Below are 21,311 nucleotides of genomic sequence, written 5' to 3'. Positions count from 1 at the left end.
GGTTAAACAGCTTGCCCGAGTCACACAGCCGCCAAGTGGCAGAAGCAAGATTCAAACCTATGCCCTCGGCTTTCGGAGTCCATGTTCCGAAACACTGGGCTGTCCTGCCACTGATACGGCCAGGATTCCAGCCCGTATTGGGATAGGGTAACATAAGGCACTCAGTGAAATCTGATCAGAGACTGCTACTATAACATTCTTTAAATGTTCCATTGGTGGCAAAATAATATGAAATGCCAGACCAAAGGACTTGTGTTTTGTGTGTGCTCTGTCTTCTCCCAAGAAACTTAGATTCTAAACTCCTGTTCTCCTTTCATGTCTGCTCAAAAGATATTTCTTTTTTACTTCCCCAGGCACACTTCAGTCTTCCTCTTTTATTACCTCAGCACTTTGTACAAATGTTCGTTCCTTTTTGAACCGTATTTCCACAATAAACAAACAAACATTTACGGAGCCCCTGGGGTGCGCAGCTGGAGTTGCACTGGGTAGTGGGAATAGACACGATGCTCCTGCCCTCAGGCCTCCTGCTGGCCAGCGAGAGCCAACACCGAGTACAGCCCTGGGGTCTGCCCCATTGTCAGTGTTCTGCAAGTGCTGTGGAATGGCTGACTGGAAGAGAATTAAGTACCAAGAAAGTCTTTGAAGATGCTCAAGTGTGCATCTGCAAACTGTTTTTGTGCTTGAAATTAAGAGAGGACTAATTTCGACCACCATGGCTGTTTACTTAGCCGAATTGTAGGGTGCCCCAGCCTTTATCTGGGTGTTTTGGTCAGCTTAGGCTAAACTGTGCTGTGCTAACAACCTGAAACCTGGGTAGCTCCTAACAATGAGAATTTATTTCCTGTTTACAGTACCTGTCTCTCTTGGGTTATAAGCAGCTTTGTGCCATGCGTTATCACTTCTGGACCCCGGCTGAAGGAGTGGCCCCCATCTGGGACATTAATACCAGTCTCATACAGAGGAAAAGAAAACAGATTTCCCCAGGGATGCCCATGCCTGTAATTTTTAGTGATTTTCAGACTGTTTATCATGTTTAGTCCCAACGATCTGAGGGCTATTTACATGTATTTTCTTGAGTTTTGAACATCACATGTTACCAGGGTAAAGTCAGGTTACTGACACGTCTAAGAAAAACTTTAAGATTGACTGATAGGATTTTTTAATTCTGTTGTACCATAAGTTATTCCTTTGCTATGCATATTTCTCTATACAACTTCTGTTTTCCAAATAGCCATTTATCCATTAGGAAAAGAGCTTTGCAATTAATTTAGCTCATTTTACTGTATACAAGTATTTCAGTGTATGTTCAGTGCACTTTTCCAAGAGAAATAACTGCTTAACAGATTATAACAAAAATGAATATAAAGCTATTATTCATGTACTCTTTACTATATATTTTAGCGGTTACGATGAAGGATTCATTGCTAGTCTCAATAGAAATGCTAACTTATTTCTATCTTCCTACATGCAGCAACAAAGTATATCTACTCTGCTAATTATCTAATTAAAAAAACCAACAATTTGGTGCATAATGTTAATAAAATGAGTTCTTAACAATTGGGAAGCTTCTAGAATGACAATATTGTAATAGGAGATAGCCCTGTTTCCTTTGAACTTTTACAATAACAAAGAAGATAAGCAGTTCACCCAGGATACATTTTTCAGATCCTCTCTTTAGAGCTGCCAAAATAATGAAGTCATGCTGATGGGAGAGGTATATAAAAGAAAATCAATTGTGGTGACTGGCGAATTTTTCTTCATTGAGGATCTAATTACAGGGAATGGGACTTCACTGAATCAGACAAATAATGATTCCTAGGAGTAAGTTGTGGAATGGGATACAGGATCTTTTTCAGAGGTTTGGGGAGAATAGAATGTCTTTTCACCCGCTTGGGCTATTTGGCATAGATAGCTTCACTCGGCACTGGCTTCTTTCCTAGTGTGCTGGGTCTGGGACAGTGCTGTGTGGGGCAGGAGCAGTGAGGGAAGTCTTCTCAAGCGTGGTAAAGCATCTGAGTGGGAGTGGGGCAGGTGAGTTGAAGGAGAAAGACCCACCAGTGACAGTAGTTATGTGCACGGGGGTTGGTTGGATGGGCTAGAGATAGATTTTAAAATAAGCAGGAAGAAAAGAAATTTTGTAATGACAGAATAGTAAACATGATCACTTTCTCTTAGAAATTTTCTGAAAATAGTTGGCACGGTCTGTAAAAATACAAGCAGATACACAAGACTGTTTATGCAAATACATTTATGGTATTTATGACCTCAAACAAATCCATGCGGGCCTTTGAGAGAATTCCTATGAAGTCTAAGATCTTGCTTCCTACCAGCTGCCCCGCCCCCCACATTTGCTTAACTGAAACTCCATGGCATTGGATTTTCATTCCCTTCTTATTACACTAACATTTACTGAGCTCTCACTTTGAGCTTAGCACAGTGTGATGCTCTTGTAGGTGTTAGAACCATTGGAAAAAAATATCCAGGCTTTATGGATTAGGCAGACCCACTGAGACCACTCTTCTTTGTGAGGGTATTTGCATTTGAGTCATGGGTAGGTGAATGAGCCCTCATTGCTCTGTCCTTACTGATATTTTACTAGTTAAGGAATGCCCCACCATCTTGATTTTATGTCAAAAATCATGGGGAAAATGTTTCTCAACCTCCTTTTAAATGCCACATTTCAACTGCACACAATGTGCCAGTATTGTTCAGATGGTAAGAAGACACGTTGACATTTGGGGGGATTCCTTACCCGCCTTATTTCCTTGAGAACCAAACTCTGAAGCTCTTGCCAACCTTATAAACACCCAATGGAATCCCTGCTCATATGCATATTTTGGGTCATCAGTATGTTTGTCATTTCTCCCTGGAAACGGTTTCTCACACCTACGTTGCAAGTGTGTGATCTGTGATTATATCCTCTGCTAGTTTTCAGTGTCCTCTGTGCATGGAGCAAGGGCTGAGAACATGATTTAGCTTAGGGAAATGATAGAAAATGTGGTTGTTAAAGTGATCTTTCAGAAGTCTTTTTCTATGGGTAGTGACTATGCTAAATGCAACCCATGACTTCCTTTTTCCAAAACACTGGAGTAGGTTTGAGCACTAGGATCTCCAGATCATGGTATTAGACGGACATACAAGACACTGGCTCAACTTTTTAAGCCCTTAGGTATCATCTAATTTCATTTCAAAGGGGAGCCTCTACCTTGTTTTTGAGGATTTTGAGAAAAAAAAAGCACATAATTACTTTGCTCACTGATTATCCTTTTGGTGTGTATAGCCTTTTCTATAACGAGAGCTTCTCGCTCTACTTTGGGATAGGCTTCACAAAGTGAATAAGAGGCCCTGTTGTTTTGTTTTGATCAGTGAGGGGAATATTGGGATGTCCTGGTTTAATTAGTGCTGTTGTTTCTAGGCTCTTCCAGCCCTAGTTTGTTTAGGAAGTCCCTTCTGTATCACCGTATTCTCATACATGCTGGGTTACAATGTGTATCATTGATATTTAAGAAATAGTTCCTCTGAATAAGGAATTGAAAAACAGAAGGGTGTTTTGAGCATTAACATCATAAATCAACATTTCCATTTTCTGAGGATGTTTCTCCAGGAATAGGTATTTTTGAGATGGAAAATGGGCTCTGAAAAACTTCTTTTGGGAACACAATGGCCCATCCTTATACTTCCCCACTTCTTGATAAAATCTGATTTAATAATACATTATTGATCTTCAAATATGAGAAAAATAATTGTATGGCACAGTGTGAGTTTTTAAATAGTAAAATGGATTGAATAGAAATTGTAAAACTGTTTTTATAAAATAGAAGTACAAGGATCAGAAATCAATGGTATTAAAATGACATGAAGATATGATCAAACTATACACTCACTACCTCTATTTCCACATGTGGAAATTCTACCTCAGTTTTTAAATTCAGAATTTTTAAAAAAGCTCTGAAGGATGGTCAATGGAGAGAAAATTTAGGAAGGTCAAACTTATGATGTAGCCTAGGATTGTGGTTAAAATTAATACGGAGAATTACTAGTAACTTATTGTTTCCGGAAAGATCTGAGTAAAGAAGAATCAAGAATCTTTGGATACTGGCTAAGGAATAAAATTGAAAAGGAAATAGCAAAGATATGCTACTAAGACAACAAGGAAATCCAATAAAAAGTAGGGTGTCGGGGCCCCTGGGTGGCTCATTTGGTTAAACGACTGCCTTCGGCTCAGGTCATGGTCTCGGGATCGAGTCCTGCAGTGGGCTCCCTGCTCAGCAGGGAGTCTGCTTCTCCCTCTGACCGCACCCCCCCCCCTCGTCGTGTGCTCTCTCTCTCATTCTCTCTCTCAAATAAATAAAAATCTTTAGAAAATAAGGTGTCAATTCCTTACTGAGGATTTCAGTGAAGTATTGTATTAAAATTTTCAAAGTTCCGTCGATGATGTGGTTAGGAACAGCAGGTGGTGAGGGAAATAGTGGAGCTCTAAGTAGGCAAAGGCACAATGGAAGGAAGATGGTGTGGATGAAGAAGAAAAGAGAAGTGTTATTAATATCTTTGGGCAGGTGTGTATTGTATGTAAATGCCTTTGTCATAATAAAAGGGCAAATGGGCAAAGAATGAAAAAAGTAAATGTTTTTTTAGCATTTATTTTTATTTTTAATTGAAGTGTAGTTGTCATATAATATTAGTTTCAGTGTCTAACATAGTGATTCAACAATTATATATAGTATGAAATGCTCACCACAGTAAGTACGGTTACTATTTGTTGCTATTACAGTATTATTGACTATATTTCTTGTGCTATGCTTTGTATCCCAGTGACTTATTTATTTTCTAACTGCAAGTTTGTACCTCTTGGTATTTTTTATAACTCAGGTTGGGATAATAGACAGGAGTTTTATCATCTTATGCTTTGTTTTGGATGCTTCTGTTGATGCTTTAATTCTCAATGACTAATTAGGGCAAGGGGTAGAAAACCTGTGTTAGTAAAGAACTATTTATAATATAGGATAGCAGTTTCTGGTAGTGCGGTTGTCTAAGTACTAGCTCCCAGAGGTATCTGCATCCTAATCCCCATGGATTTGTGTTACCTTACCTTGTTACCTTATGTTACCATATATGGTAAAAGGGACTTTGCAGATGGGATTAAGTAAAGGATCTTGATATGGAAAGTTACACCCTAACTGTAATCACAGGGTCTCTGTAAGAGGGAGGTAGGAGGTCACAGGAGTAGTAGTGGATGTGGCTATGGAAGCAAGAGGTGCGAGTGATGCTGAGAAGGGGTCATGAACCAAAGAATGTGGGAAACTTCTGGAAGCTGGAAAAGGCAAGGAAACAGATTCTCCCCTAGAGCATCCAGAAGGAACAGCTGTGCCAACACCTTCATTTTAGCCCAGTGAATCAGATTTCAGACTTCCGACCTCCAGCACTGTAAGAGAAGAAATTTACATTGATTTAAGCCACTAAATTTGTTACAGCAGCAGTGAAAACATACAGGTAGTAATTTATAGATAGGTCTAAGTGTAACTGACGTTTACAGTGAATGTGAGCTTTCCTTCAACTCTAAGCTTTGAAAATGCCACAAATTTTCCAAAAATTCTGGCTCTGTGTTGTTATGCTCTGTGGGTTGACAAATTCGTTTCAGTTTCCAAAGTTAGGAAACTTGGGTATGGACTTGATTTGAGGCTGTAATGAAAAAACTCAGTTCAGTCTCCTGCTGTGCATCTTTATCCTTCATATAGAACACTTTCACTTCTGACGTTTCTCATCACCGATTGTGTGGGGTTTTTTACCCCTACACTAAGCGATTCTCCACAATACCAGCTGGGTGTCCTATAATGTAATTCAATTCTGACGCTATCCCCTGGTAGATAGTGCCAGATCCCACAGGTCAGGGGCTCAGTCCCACAAAACTGTCCCCTACTTCAGATGCCAGTTGCAAGTCGTAGGTCCCCAAAAAACCACTTTTGTTTTTTGTTTTTTTTTAAAAAAGATTTTATTTATTTATTTGACAGAGAGAGACACAGCGAGAGAGGGAACACAAGCAGGGGGAGTGGGGGAGTGGGAGAGGGAGAAGCACGCCTCCCACTGAGCAGGGAGCCCGATGCGGGGCTCGATCCCAGGATGCTGGGATCGTGGCCTAAGCTGAAGGCAGACGCTTAACGCCTGAGCCACCCAGGCGCCACCTCTAATAAGGGTTTTATTTCACATTTTACAAATGAGGAAGTTGAGGCTTGGTGAGATAAGTCACTGGCCCAAAGTCAGTGGAGAGTCAGAACTCCCACTGCCTGTCTTATGAAAATCCAAAGCCAGTGTTCTCTCTGGGGACCCACAGCTCCCTGTTGGACGTGTGAGTCTCTGTCTGGGGACCTCATTGTATTGAGAAAGCAATGATGATGTGATGAAAATTTCATAGAGCTATATTCTTTCCTGAGAAAAGGAAAGGTGGAAAATCACTCCTGAAGTAGGAACACTCTTGCCTGGAGCTTCCCTGTAGCAGCAGAGGAAGTTTCTTAGAAGTGTCATCTCTCTCTCTCTCTCTTTTTTTTAAAGATTTACTTATTAATTTTTAGAGAGAAAGAGAGAGCACACATGAGTGAGTGGGAGGAGGGGCAAAGGGGGAGGGAGAAAGAGAATCTCAAGCAGACTCCCTGCTGAGGACAGAGTCCAATGTGGGGCTCCATCTCAGGATCCCAACATCCTAACCTGAGCCGAAATCAAGAGTCTGATGCTTAACAGCAGGAGCCCCAGAAGTGTCACCTCTTACTGTCTCCTTGCTGTCCTGGGTTTCAGCTGTCCTGGTTTGGGTCAGAATTTATTTTAATAATACTAAATTTAATTATTAAATAATAAATGTATTATTAAAATAAAATTAATAATATTTTAAATAATCATATATAGTAGTATTTTTGCTCCATGTAGTAGAGGAGAAAAATGAGATTTGATTAGTTCTAGGTTCTCTCTGTTAAAACTCGTGTCATTTGTCCTCAGAGTGGAGCCTGTGTTTTTGTTCTAATTCTTTCTTTAAACACAGCTTTCATCACCCTTTCCGTTGTCTGCAGCATTTCTCCCTGGCCTCCTTGTTCTGATTTTGCCTTCCTGGCTGTGTGCTTGTGGGTTCATGTCACTGTTGTTTCTTCATCCTTGGCTCTGCACCCTCCCTCCCGTCTCTTTTATATGCCCTTTAAAACCTCATCTCCTTGAAGAACTCCCAGTCCAGCCTTGCTCTGTTCTTTAGGTGGCTCTTCTCTCTCTCCTTGAGATAATGGCAGTTGTTTAGCTGGTGAAGGTTTCTTGGAAAACTCCTATTATAAAGAGAAACTTCACGTAAAATGTCGGACCACAATATGGGCTTATACTCAAAGACATGGGGACCACAGATTTCTGTTATTTATCATGTGAAGATCATGTTCAAGTAAACATATTCACAACAGCTCCCATAGTAGTCCATCCACATCTATTGGCAGGATAACTGAAAAATGAAAACAAGAGGTAGAGGTGAAATTTTCGAGTAGAGCAAAGTATAATTGCTGAGTCAAAAGTCATACACATCTAAAATTTTAATAGATACTAGTAAATAATCATCCAAAAAGAAGGAGAGTACAGTCACGGAAAGATAATTGCTCCCACTGAGCGGGGAGTCAAAAAAAACTCCACAAGACCCATAGGCAAAAATAAAAACAAATAGGTAAATTCCTATGAAAAGATGCAGTTTGGCCGGAAAAAACTTGTAGCCCTATTTGAAAAATATAACCTACCTGGTAACTCAGAGACACTGCAGACCAGACCACCCTGAAGAACAGTAATAACTTTTCTTAAGAAAAGCTCATAGGAATTGCTGGACCAAAACTGTCATCTAGTTTACAAAATCCTTCACTTCTCTGATGAAATCAGCCAACCAAAAGTCATGCTCTCCAGCATTCTCTGTCACTGACGCAGGCTGCGGAGGCTGGTAGAGGAGGAAAGGGATTTAATATAAATTTAATGCTGTTTCTTAGATCTAATCTCAAAGAATATCTATATAGCTTAAAAATTTTCTTCCCATTTTTTTTTCCAATGGGAGAAAAACAGAGGATTTATAATTAATAAGACCTTTTTCTACCAAGCTCCTTCAGAATAAGATGGATTCATTGGTTTGCTTTTTTTTTTTTTTTAATTGTTTTATTTGTGAGGGGGGTGGAGAGAGGGATGGAGGGAGCAAGCAGGTGCACAAACATGGGGTGATAGAAGCAGGCTCCCTGCTGAGCAAGGAGCTCAATGTGGGGCTTGATCCCAGGACCCTGGGATCATGACCTGAGCCGAAGGAAGACGCTTAACCGACTGAGCCACCCAGGCAGTCCCTTTTTTTTTTCTTTTAAGACAAAAAGTCATAAGCATTTTCTTGGTTTGCAGGTCTTGACAATGACCCCTCTTTCTTTCTGAGAACTCAGGAGATACCCTCTCAGGCAGGGATTATCCCTAATACATTCCTGACCTCAGGGTTCTTAGAGTCAGGTTGGGAAAAAGACATTCATAAAACATAATTACCGCACAGTGTAACTAAAACTAAAGGAAGTTGTTCCTCTGGGAGCTCAGGGCCACAGTGGTTTCCCGGAGCCTCTGCTTTACGATACCTGGATTGAGACAATTCCTTGTCTGGGCTGCACCTGTTAAAGACAAACATCTTAATCAGCCAGAAAACATTTGCCAACCCCAACCACCAGAGTAATTTAATGTTGTTAAATGATGGCTTGGGGGATAGATTTAGGGGGTAACTTCTATTTGTATTGCTAATCAAGAGATTGATTATTACTGAATTTTTTTCTTGATGCACATATTAGAATTGAAAGGAATCATTTGCTTATTAAACCTATTCTGTTTCATAATGTTGCCACCTTTAAGCCTACCCTTATAGGACTGGAAGGCTGACTACAGAGGGTACAGGCAGCTGAGGGGGAATGAAGACATCTGTACCAAAAGAAATTATAATTTGATCAAAGGGATTTCTTGTGACTTCAGCCAGACAGTCTTAGATGGTAGAAGCTATTTACAAATGATACGTCACTGCCAACATTTTAAAATCATCTTCTGAGTTGTGAGCCCCAAATTTGTAATGATAATCATTATTACCACCCCTTACTGAATTATTAAATACTCACTATTAAGCAGTCATCTGCCTAAACCCTCCACATACATTATCTCATTGACTCCTCAGGGACGCCCTGTCAGGTAGATATTATTATCACCACTTTATAGATGAAAAAATTAACAGCTGAAGGGATTAAGTATTATTCTTTTTTTTTTCTTTTTGGATGAAGTATTTTTCCTAAAATCATGCAGTTAGCAAGTTGTAAATCCCACATTTAAACCCAGGTTTGTCTAACTCAAGGTCATGTTCTGAATCACTGCCCTACACTTGCAAGGCTACTTAGGACTTACCGTCAGGTGGACTTCATATTTATAATTAATTCAACCCTCAATTGCTCCAAAATAACACACCTGCCAATTTGCTGTCAAAGCCAAAGCCAAATGCAAATTTTTCTGTCTAGAAACTGCAGGTCTGAGCCTTGATTTAATTTCCTCCAGGAAGAATAGGCAAGCTTGAGGAACAACTCTTATACAATTAAGTATTACGACTCTAAGTTCACCTAATTGGAGAAAATAGTTAAGAAAATGTAAGGGTATAACATTTATAGATCTGTAAGCAGCCATTCACCCATAGTTGGGAACCATCTTGAGGCAAAGTTATGGTGTTGATAGAATACTTTGTAAGCTTTTAAAAGCCCTTATCACAATATCATTGCTGAAATTGAGTGGGCAAAGATGGTCTCATGATAGAACAAATCATCACAGAGAATACTGCAAAGGATCTCTATGTTCTGATCTCTGTATTCCCACTGTAACTTATAGCATAACTGGATACAGCTTTCAGATTAGCTGTTCGAGTGCCTTCCTTTGGTCATACAAGAAGACAAGCATACTTTTCTCTTGCCAGGGTTTTAAAAGTGCTTCAAACAGCAACTAAACACATTGGCTAATTACTCTCAATAAGGACAGCTTTATGCCAAAACCAAATTCAGTGTTTTTAATAGCTAACCTTCAATGCCTTTTGGTAGAAAAAAAAAAATCTTTTGAAATCTTTTAAAAAATCATCAATCAATCGATCAAGTCATAATTCGGTCCCCTTCTAGAAAGCGCATAGCACAGAGTCGTGCTAAAAATTAAAACATTTAATGATACCCACATCAACGTTTTCCTAGTTTAGAAGTCAGTGGTCAGCAGTTCCTGCCTGAAAACCTTCTATGTCATAGTCTCATCTTACGTGTGGTACTTCAATTAAATATCTGTTGATACATTTGACACTTCAGAGAAAACCTTCACAGGCTGTCTGAAACCTGGCTCCAAGTAGACAAAATTATCTGGGAATGAATACATGTCGGGTTTTTGGTTTTCATTATAAAAATACCATTTTGTCACTTCTGTGTCAGGAATCTAACCTCACCATAGACTCTCCTTTCAGTGAGTAACATAGAATGCTTGTCAGTGATTTCAGTCTTGAACGATTGGCTCTTCCCTTACTGTTAAAATCCAAGCTGATACACTTGATATTTTAAGAAGCATTAAGGTCAGTAATTCCCAGATGTGAGTAATTATTGACATCACCTGGAAAGCTGTTTAAAACCTCAGTCTGGGGGCACCTCGGTGGCTTAGTTGGTTAAGCAGCCGACTTTTGATTTTGGCGCAGGTCATGATCTCAGGGTCCTGGAGTCCAGCTCCAGGTCGGGTTCCTCGCTCAGCGGGAAGTCAGCTTGTCCCTTTACCTCTGCTCCTCCCCGCTCACCCACCCCCACTTGTTTTTTCTCTCTCTCTCAAATATATATATATTTGAGAATATATATCTTAAAAATCTTAAAAAAAAAAAAAAAAACACCTCAGTCTGATTCAGTAGATCTGAGACTTTGGAATTAGTATTATAAAAACTCCTCACATGATTTCATTAGCCAGCTTTGTAAAGCTGCTCTTAGCCTTTCAAATGTGTTACACAAATTACTTTATGTAAAAGTACACACCATCTCATTTATTAAGTATAGCCCTAGCAAAAAGTTTGTTCTGATGAATTGGCATGCTTCTCTTTTTTATATAATGGCAGCTGTATAACTCGTATCTGTCCTTTTTCCCTTGGGCACTGGGACGCTCAGAGGTAAGTTCCACTTATGCTTAAGGCAGGAGCTCTTCTTAGTTTGGACTTCTATTTTTTTTTTTTCTCATCCTAATTACACTGTATTTACTCTTTACTGTCAGTTTAAGAGTTTTATTTTACTTAAGTCTTTTGTTTTTATTGTTATCTATTTAAGATTCTTTTTAAAAGTAGGTCATGTTATAAATAATAAAAAAGGTTTAGAGCAGGAATAGAGAGGACCTATTCAAAAGATTTGGAGGATGAAATCATTACATTTTTAAATGTCATTTGACTATGCTACTCTACCAAAGGCCTGGCACGTTGGACTGATGTTATGCCTGCAGAACTGTGTTATGATTGAGATATGATGAAGCATTTGTAGACTTTAAGATTTACACAAAATACACATGTGCAAAGTCCTGTAATGATGTAGTATATTCTTTCTCATAGAGATATGGATAAAGCTGACAGCTAAAAAAGTTTTCCAAGGTTTATTGAATACCTGATATGTAAAAGTAGGTAATTGATATGTACCTACTCTAAGAAGGGTTTAAGGAGTGCTCTAAAGATTAATAGAATTTAGCAAGATAAATTAAATTAAAAACATGCAGAAAATAAGACAAAGCATGAGGGGTCTGGCTGGCACAAAAAAGTTGCATAATCTTGTTATGGCAAGCCAAAATTTGAACTTTCTAGCAGCGTATATGAAAAGGAAAGTTCTCTGCTCAGATAAGCAAAAAGTTCTTGTGATAATAAATCTAAAAAGATTTCCACTTTTGGGGCGCATGGGTGGCTCAGCCGGTTAAGTGGCTGACTCTTGATTTTGGCTCAGGTCATGGTCTCAGGGTTGTGAGATCCAGCCCTGCGTGGGGCTCCATGCTCAGTGGGGAGTCTGCTTCTCTTCCTCCCCCTTTGCCCCTCCCCCCACTCATGCACACACTCTTGCGTGTGTGCTCTCTCTCTCTAAAATAAATAAATCCTGGGCGCCTGGGTGGCTCAGTTGGTTAAGCGACTGCCTTCGGCTCAGGTCATGATCCTGGAGTCCCTGGATCGAGTCCCGCATCGGGCTCCCTGCTTGGCAGGGAGCCTGCTTCTCCCTCTCCCGCTCCCCCCTCTTGTGCTCTCTCTCTCTCTCTCAAATAAATAAATAAAATCTTAAAATAAAATAAAATAAAATAAATAAATCTTAAAAAAAAAAGATTTCTACTTTCTATAGGATCTCATGGAGAAAGTACTTGGAAGTAGGTCATCTTTTCTCTTCATTGGTACAGTTACCATCACGGGATACCAGTAATTTATTATGCAGTTCAGATTTTTACATGAACTTTGAGGTAAGTTTAAAAAATTTTCCAGCCCTTTAAAAAAAGAGGTCACCATTTTCTCTCCCTGTCAGCCAACAGAACAGGTATTGAGAGATGGAAGAAATCTCATTTGGTGAGACAAAGTCAAAGGGAATGTATTTTTTATATTTAGGATGATATACACCAAATCTTTATCTTTTTTTATCTGGTACAACTAGGTCTCCTTCTCTCCTCCTGTCTTATCCCAGGACACCTTCATGCATTGCACCTGCTGCCCAAAAGTATGTGGAGGCCAAGAAAATAAACTGGACATAAGACTTAATTAGACCGTTTCAGAAATAGCCAGCTAAGTAGCTTTTTATGTTTCACTCTAATTTTTTTTTAACTATTAGAGCTTTACACAGTGCTTCCTGAACTTGATTATGTATTGGAATCACCCAGGAGCTTCTCAAAAATGCAGATGTCTGGATCCCACAACCTCATATTCTGATGCAATCAACCAGGACTTGAAATTCAGGAAGTTGCATTTCAGCAAACACCAGAGGTGGTTCAGATTTGAGAAAAGCTGGCCGAGGGGGCAAATAGTACAGGTTTAAAAGTCGTATAAATAGGGTTTCGAGACACTGTGTTACTATTTTATGTTGTGTAATCTTGAGTAAACTCGTATTTCTTTGATTGTAAAATGGCAATTAAAAATCTTTCCATCGGGCGCCTGGGTGGCTCAGTTGGTTAAGCGACTGCCTTCGGCTCAGGTCATGATCCTGGAGTCCCTGGATCGAGTCCCGCATCGGGCTCCCTGCTCGGCAGGGTGCCTGCTTCTGCCTCTGACCCTCCCCCCTCTCATGTGCTCTCTCTGTCTCAAATAAATAAATAAAATCTTTAAAAAAAAAAAAATCTTTCCATCATAGGGTTATTTTAAGGATCAAGTGAGATTAAATGCCCTACCAGAGCACCTGGAGGGTAGTAAGGACTTAATAAATGCTAACTATTTAATAATATACCTATAATATACTTTCAAGGCTCGACTCAGGGTAGGGCCAACCCTTAGGAAAGTATTTCTAAGGGTACTCGTAGCACTTTCTGTTGTTCTATGACTCTTGTACCCACCCCCTCTCAGGATTTAAAAGTGCTTTCCATTAGTGTTTCTACATATCCCAAAATAAATCCTTTGCTTACTTTTTTGAAGTCCTCAGATACAGAGTAATCACCCTCTTTTTTGTATATTGCCTACATCCTCATCACCATCCTGATTACACTACATCATATTCAGATCTCATCAGGCCATTTATCCAGTTTGCCAAATACTGAAAATAGTAATTTTTTTTAGAGAGGCGGGGAGGGGCAAAGGGAGAGGGAGAGAGAATCTTCAGCAGCCTTCATGCTCAGTGTGGAGCCCAACACAGGGCTTGATCTCATGTCCCTGAGATCAAGACCTGAGCTGAAATCAAGAGTCAGGTGCTTAACCAACTGAGCCATCCAAGCACGCTGAAAATAGTGATTTTTTTTTTTTGAAGTTCCCCTTTAGTCCTACCATTATAGAATTATGGAAAAGTGAATTCTAAACACAGAGCTGCCTGATCAAATTGGAGGAAACTGAGGTAGGGGAGTGCTTTAAATTAAGACACTAAAGTCCCAATTTGAATGAACCAGACTTTGTGTCACAAGGATCAATTTAGAGATAATCTCAGTAAATCCTATTAACTGAACAATGAACTGAAGCATTCCTGTGCAGAGAAATCCTATAGGGGAGGAAAAACCTTCCTAGGCTGGGCTAATTCATGGGCTGGGGCTCTGTAAATTAGACTGACAAGACAGATTAACAGGAGAAAAACAGACGTTTATTAGCAAGTGCATCTTGTGTCCATGTGGAAGCTCTCAGTGATGCGAAACTCAGAGAGGTGATTAGAACTGAGCTTACAAAGCACCTTTAAGGAAAAGCAATACATTTCTAGAGAAATGACAAGACAAAGGAAAAGGACTTTGAGTTTCTAGGGCAACAAATTGTAGGAAGGTAAACATATGGTGGGAAATAACTGAAGGTAAGGGCTAGTTAGGAAAGTTTGTTATATAGTTTATCTCATGCCATTTCTGGACTGATAAAGGTCCAGAATTGTCTCCAATGATTAACTTTTGTCCTTCCTGAAAGAGAGAGGAAGAGGGACACCTTAAAAAATTTATGTCCCACTTTTAGGCAAATAGGAGGGCAGAGAGCTTTTCTTCCTTTTTTAAAAAAGTTATTTATTTGAGAGAGAGAGTGCCAGTGGGAGGAGGGGCAGAGAGAGGGTGACAAGCAGACTCCCCCTGAGCATGGAGCCCAATGCAGGGCTCTATTTTAGGACCCTGAGATCATGACCTGAGCCCAAAGCAAGAGTCAGCCGCTTAACTGACTGAGCCGCCCAGGCGCCCCAAAGAGCTTTCTTATATCTGCTTCTTCTCAGTTGCCTTCAGCTCAAAATAATCCTTATCCAAAGGGGCATATTCTGCTACCCTTCCTTCCCGTTGAAGGATACAGTGGGGCATCTTAGAACTGTATGAATTGGAAACGGACATTAATTATTTTGAAAGAAATGTGAACATTTTTATATAATATTTCTGCCTCAAAAAATGCTTTTGAAGCTATTGCAAATTCAACATAGCTATCTCAAGTGAATCATGTTTTGTCATTTGAAATATTAAAATAAAATTTTGCCTCAAGGGCTCTTAAAGCAGGTGGAATGCCATGAAGTTTCTAAATAAAACAAATACCTGGGTCCAGCATTTTCAGTCATTTTCACTTCTTCTTTCCTTTTTTAATGTTTCAGAGAATATGTGTACTGGTTCCAACCGCCCTCATCCATGGCTATTTTCCTGACTCAATTGTATGATACTGTGGTAAAGGATTCAATATCAACACTAGAGAAGGAACACAAAAGAGGATACTCACTGAAGCATTTTACTAGAAAATTAACTGCAAAACATTTATGGAAATTACATGCAAATTAATTAAAATAGTGTTAAAAATAGAAGTTGTCCCCCCCCCTTTTTTTTTTTTACCATTTTAACCATTTGTAAGTGTCCAGTTCTGTGGTATTAAGTACATTCACATTATTGTGCACCCTCACCCTTAAGAAAGAAGGGGAGAAGAGGGGAGGGTTGGAAGGAAGGGAGGGAGGAAGGCCATCCCAAGACAACTTAAAAAAAAAAAATCAGTAATACTACCGTTTTTAAAATTTTTTTATTTGAATATAGCTGACACACGCTGTTAAATTAGTTTCAGGTGTACAGCATAGTGATTCAACACTCTATACATGATGCTCTGGTCCCCACAAGTGTGGCTCCCGTCTGTCCCCAGAGCGCTATTACAATACCATTGACCATATTCCCTGTGCTGTGCCGTTCATTCCCATGCCCTATTCATTCCCTAACTGGAAGCCTGTTCCTCCTACTCCCCTTTCCCCATTTTGCTCATCCTCCCCCACCCTTCCCCTCTGGCAAGCATCAGTTTGTTTTCTGTGTTTATAGGCCTGATTTTGCTTTTTGTTTACGCTTTTGTTTTGTTTTATAGATTCCACATATAAGTGAAATCGTATAGTACTTGTCTTTGTCTCACTTATTTCACTTAGCATAAAACCCATCCACGTTGTTACAAGTGGTAAGATCTCATATTTTTTATGGCTGTATAATAGTATATATCTATACCATATCTTCCTTATCCATTTGTCTATTGATGGACACTTAGGTTGCTTCCATATCTTGGCTATTATAAATAATGCTGCAGTAAACATAGAGGTGTATATATCTTTTTGAATTAGTGTTTTCTTTTTCATTGGGTAAATACACATATTGGATCATATGATATTTCCATTTTTTAATTTTTTGAGTAACCTCCATACTATTTTCCACAATGGCTGCACCAATTTACATTCCTACCAACAGTGAACAAGGGTTCCTTTTTCTCCACATCGTTGCCAATGCTTGTTATTCCTTGTCTTTGATTTTAGCTATTCTGACAAGCGTAAGGTGATATCTCACTGTGGTTTTGATTGCATTTCCCTGTTGATTAGTAACATTGAGCATCTGTTCATGTGTCTGTTGGCCATGTATATTTCTTTTTTAGAAAAATGTCTGTTTGGATCTTCTGCCCATTTTTTAAATAGGTTATTTATTTATTTATTTATTTATTTATTTAGGTGTTGAGTTATATAAGTTCTTTATATGTTTTGGATATTAATCCCCTATTGGATATGCCATTTGAAAATATCTTCTCCCATTCAGTATTTTGCTTTTTTGATTTGTTGATGGCTTCCTTCACTTTACAAAAGCTTTTTATTTTGATGTAGTCAAAGCAATCTTGAGAAATCCAGAATAAAGCTGAAAGTATCACAATTCTAGATTTCAAGATGTACTATATACAAAGCTATACCAATCAAAACCGTATGGTACTGGCACAAAAATAAACACGCAGGTCAATGGAAGAGAATAGAGTCCAGAAATAAGCCCATGATTATATGGTCAATTAATCTATGACAAAGGAGGCAAGAATATCCAATGAGAAGAAGTCTCTTCACTAAATGGTGCTGGGAAACCTGGACACTACATGCAAAAGAATGAAACTGGACCAGTTTCTTACACCATACACAAAAATAAACTCAAAATGGATTAAAGACCTAAATGTGAGATCTGAAACCAAGAAAGCTTTTACTTTCCTTTGCACACTTGGGTAGAGGCTGACGGTTGTGAGTTCTCCTAGCTGGAGAAAGAACTGTGGCAGTGCTGGAGGTTGGGATTTCAAAGACTATAAAATATGACTTCAGCTGTATTGTGCCCTGACTATATTTGGACCTAGGCCTGTACTTTCTTTCTTTTTTTTTTAAATTTTATTTTATTATGTTAATGTTAGTCACCATACATTACATCATTAGTTTTTGATGTAGTGTTCCATGATTCATTGTTTGCATATAACACCCAGAGGCTCTACTTTCTTAAAATCAAGGCTTGAAGTTTCTTAAAATTTTGCGTGGATAACATGCTGCAATAGAGACAGTTTCCCATCATCAAGAGCAAGTGGTTATTTAGCATCATCTATGTATAGAATAATAGGCAGTGACAAAGTCAAGGACCTTACAGGAGAAAATGATACCGCATTAATATATATCACGAATGATAGCACAAGTCTTGAAGACAATGTGTTGCTACAGGAATTCAGAAAAAAGACTAACTTCTGCAAGCTGGAATGTTTTTTGCTTAATTGTTGCAATAGCTCTGCATTCATTTTACAAATTTTAATTGAAATAATATGAAATAAAATATCAATAAAATATGTGCAAAATCTGAAATGATGCACACACAAAGGCAAGGATTTTGTCATTTCAAAGCTAATCTGCAAAACTGTTTTTGTTAGTTCGCATGATGGCTGCATTATAAGTAGAAGAGAAATACCCAACGTTCTTTGTCAGTCTTCTGGAAGAATAAGTCTTGCATTATGACAGTGATGAATAGTGAGACCTGCTCGGGAATGCATTTCTTTGTTAAATGCACTGCCCTTGTATTCTAAAGCTTCTGATGTTCTCGAGGGCAATTGGACTAATTATTCTACATCATCTTCTTCCTTGCCTGGAGGAAGCACTGCCACTCTAGTATAATAGAACAAACCTTCCTGGGGATGAAATGGAAATATCTTGCAAAATGTAAACCTCTTGTATGAAGGCTGAATTCCCAGGCTCTCTCTCTAATGGCCCAAGATGAGAGATCATGGCTTGGGGAACGCATCTCATCTTCACTTCTTGAGAATGAGACCAGTGCTGGAATTGAAAATAGAGCTCTGCATTGATAAGATAGAAATATATTGCTAAGACTTTGCAAAATTTATCAAGAAAGTGGTCAGTGGGTTTAAAATGAGGGCTAATCCTCCCCCCCAGAAGCATAGAAAAAAATGCATTAAATCTAATCATTCATTTGTCTGTTCATTAATAAAAATTTTCACAGAATGGAGCTGAATTGACCTGAAGGCTACACCATAGATCTTTTTGATTAAATTCAAACAGTGACTTAAACTGACTACTTTAGTGAATTAAGCTCATTTGGGTTCCACCTAAATACTAAGGTCTGGTTTGGGTTTGAGACTATCAGCCCACGAGTAACTAATTCATGCCACTTGACCAGCAGACATTAAAGAGTGAGTGAGAAAATGGAATATGTTCAACAACTTAGAATGGAGGAAAATAATAATGTAAAAGCTTGCTACACTTTTGACATTTCGCAACATGTAAATTATCTTATAAATAACATGCGAATTTGCACCCATTGCTTGATTCATGACTTTTTGTCATGATTTGAACCTCAAAATACAGTATTTATAGCCAGAGCGAGGTCTTCACTTTCAGTGATGATTATCCCCTTTGGGCTAGAAAGCAAGTTGGGCTCCAGGTTGCAGTTATGCCATGCCAAGGCAGTTGACCCCTCTTTCTTTCTTTCCTGTTCTCCACTGTCTTGCAGACCAGACGATGTGCTCCTGCATCGCACGCATGATGAGATTGTCCTCCTGCATTGCTTCCTCTGGCCCCTGGTGACATTTGTGGTGGGCGTTCTCATTGTGGTCCTGACCATCTGTGCCAAGAGCCTGGCAGTCAAAGCAGAAGCCATGAAGAAGCGCAAGTTCTCTTAAAGGGGAGAAGGCTCGTGGAAAGCAAAGCACAGAAGCTGCACCCAACGGCACACATCTCCCTGCAGAGCCCATTTCCTGGCACAGGAGATGGAAGGGGCTATGCGAGGTCTCCGAGAGGCTCCTGCCTCAATGGCAGCAGAAACAGGCACAACTGGAAGACTCGGAACCTCACAGATTGTATGCCATGTGTCGTAGCGATGGCTAAGGGGTCAAGCTCTTAACCTTATGGAGTAACCATTTCAGAAAACCCTATAAGAAGTCAATTTTCTTTGGAAAGTAACAGTATATAATTGTACAGTGTAGTATACAAACCATTATGATTTATGCTACTTAAAAATATTAAAATAGAGTGGTCCGTGTTTTTTTTTTCTATTTCCTTTTTTATGCTTAGAACACCAGGGTTTTAAAAAAGGGTCTCGTGGGTTTCATTTGATTCTGCTAGATTAAACTTGTACTTAGAGATAAGGACCCCTGCACAAGTCTTGACCTCACAATATGATCCCCACTTTCCATTGTTAAAGACTACCTTTTGACTTCTGCTTGAAAAATGAAAAGTACATTGTTAACTCAGTCTTCAGTCATTGCTGTGACTCTTCATCAAGGGATCTCAAAGATTGGAAAAACGTATTCTCCAACACTTGTCTTTGCCTCTCTATTATTTGTCACCAGATTATTTCTTAAGAGAGGGAAGTGATTCTGAACCAGATCTGTCCTAGCTCTGAGAGCTTTGTGCTCCTTTATTCCCGTGTCCATGTTATGTTATGTTTGACGGGTTTTTCTCTGCGCAGTAGAATGTACATGATGTGAAGGACACTTTCCAGCTGCTGTTTTTGTTCCTTTCTTCTTTTAGGCCAGAAAAAAATGTTCAAAATCAGTTCAAGTATTTTGTTTTTATTTTCTTTGTTCTTGCCTTGATGTTGTCAGTGTTAAAACAAGAACGTTGCTGCCGTAGGTCAGTTCGCTTGGACAGACCTGGAGATACCCCCCAGCGCACATCACTGCCGCCGCTGAGCTTCCTGTGCCTTTCTCAGAAGTTTATGGAGGAGACCGTACTGCTGTGCATCTGTTCATAAACTCAAATTCCAAATATCAGTCACAGGTCTCCATGAATATCACACTTACCCAGGTCTTTACCAGGTAGAATCAAACCTCTGTTTAGATGAGATGTACGTTTTTAGTGAAGGAACGACTGACAATCTGATTTCTTTTTGCTTTCTTTCTCTTAGTCTTCAAACATGCTTCTATTTGAATAAAGGCAACTCAAGGACAGTACTTACTCAGAGTTCTAAGAAAGAGACATAAGCGGGATGATAATCTCCCAACTTTTAGTTCGCATCCTGCTGTTTTCTTAATTTTAGAGTACGAGTCACTGAGAGAGCCCTAGTCTCCTATGGAAGGGTGTTGGATGAGTATGATCCTTTTTTTCCAATTCAGTGTTAACAAGTTTCACTATGAAAAAGGCCTTGAGCACGCTGTCCATGACATCCTTTCAGGCAGCTTGGGTGCTTTGACTTCAATGTGGGCTTTCTCTTGCAGCGTCCCTGTTGTCTTAGCAACACCGTGAGCCATTCGGAAGCACAGTTGCTCAAAAATGGGAACCTGAGAATATCATCATCTTTGCACCACGTACTGGGAGAGGAAGTCGACTCTAGCCATTGTATCTTAAATCCAATAAGCTCTGATTAATTAATTACAGAAAGTAGATAAAAATAGTGCAAGGATATATGTGATGTGTTGGAAAAAAGGGAAATTGATGTATATTGATCTGAGTTTTCCTGTATCAGTTTGACACTCATAGGTTTATGTTAATGAAGGCCTCTCTTTAGACTCAAGGAGTATACATGACTATATTCTGTAGGTTGATTTTTGGAAAAGAGGAGAAACACGCTGAATTCATGAGGTCACCTGTAGCTTGCTTGCTTGCTTATAGCTAGTTAAATTTGAGGCTCTTTATACTTGTCGTTAAAGCTAAAATCCAGAGGAGCAAGGAAAGGCCATTTTTAAGATCATAAAAAGGTAAAGAAGCTTAACTTCTTAATACTTTAATTCACTTTTTTGTATAAATGAGGAAATGGTCGAAGCTGCTATCACAGAGACCCCAAACTATGATGGCTCGTCGAAGAAGTTCTTTCTTCCTCACTTAGCAGTCCGGAGATAGCAGAGAAGTCCAGGGCAGGTCAGGCAGCTCTGTTTCAGATGGTAACGGAGGGCCCCA

At 39.3% G+C, this 21,311-nt stretch overlaps 1 protein-coding gene across 1 annotated transcript in view; it reads left to right on the top strand.

Moving 5' to 3' along the window:
* Positions 1-19,455, top strand: part of KCNMB4 (potassium calcium-activated channel subfamily M regulatory beta subunit 4) — a 60,274-nt gene extending 40,819 nt beyond the window's left edge. The window contains exon 3 of the mRNA XM_035002138.1: positions 18,928-19,455. Coding sequence (XP_034858029.1) covers positions 18,928-19,096 — 169 coding nt within the window. The 3' untranslated portion in view covers positions 19,097-19,455. The remainder of the gene's footprint in view (positions 1-18,927) is intronic.
* The last annotated feature ends 1,856 nt before the right edge of the window (positions 19,456-21,311 follow it).

The sequence above is a fragment of the Mirounga leonina genome, unplaced genomic scaffold (genome assembly GCF_011800145.1).
Source record: "Mirounga leonina isolate KUSES-001 unplaced genomic scaffold, KU_Mleo_1.0 Mir_126, whole genome shotgun sequence".
Lineage (NCBI taxonomy): Eukaryota > Metazoa > Chordata > Mammalia > Carnivora > Phocidae > Mirounga > Mirounga leonina.
The sequence above is the reverse complement of the archived record's forward strand: the minus strand, read 5'-3'. Positions and strand labels throughout refer to the sequence as shown.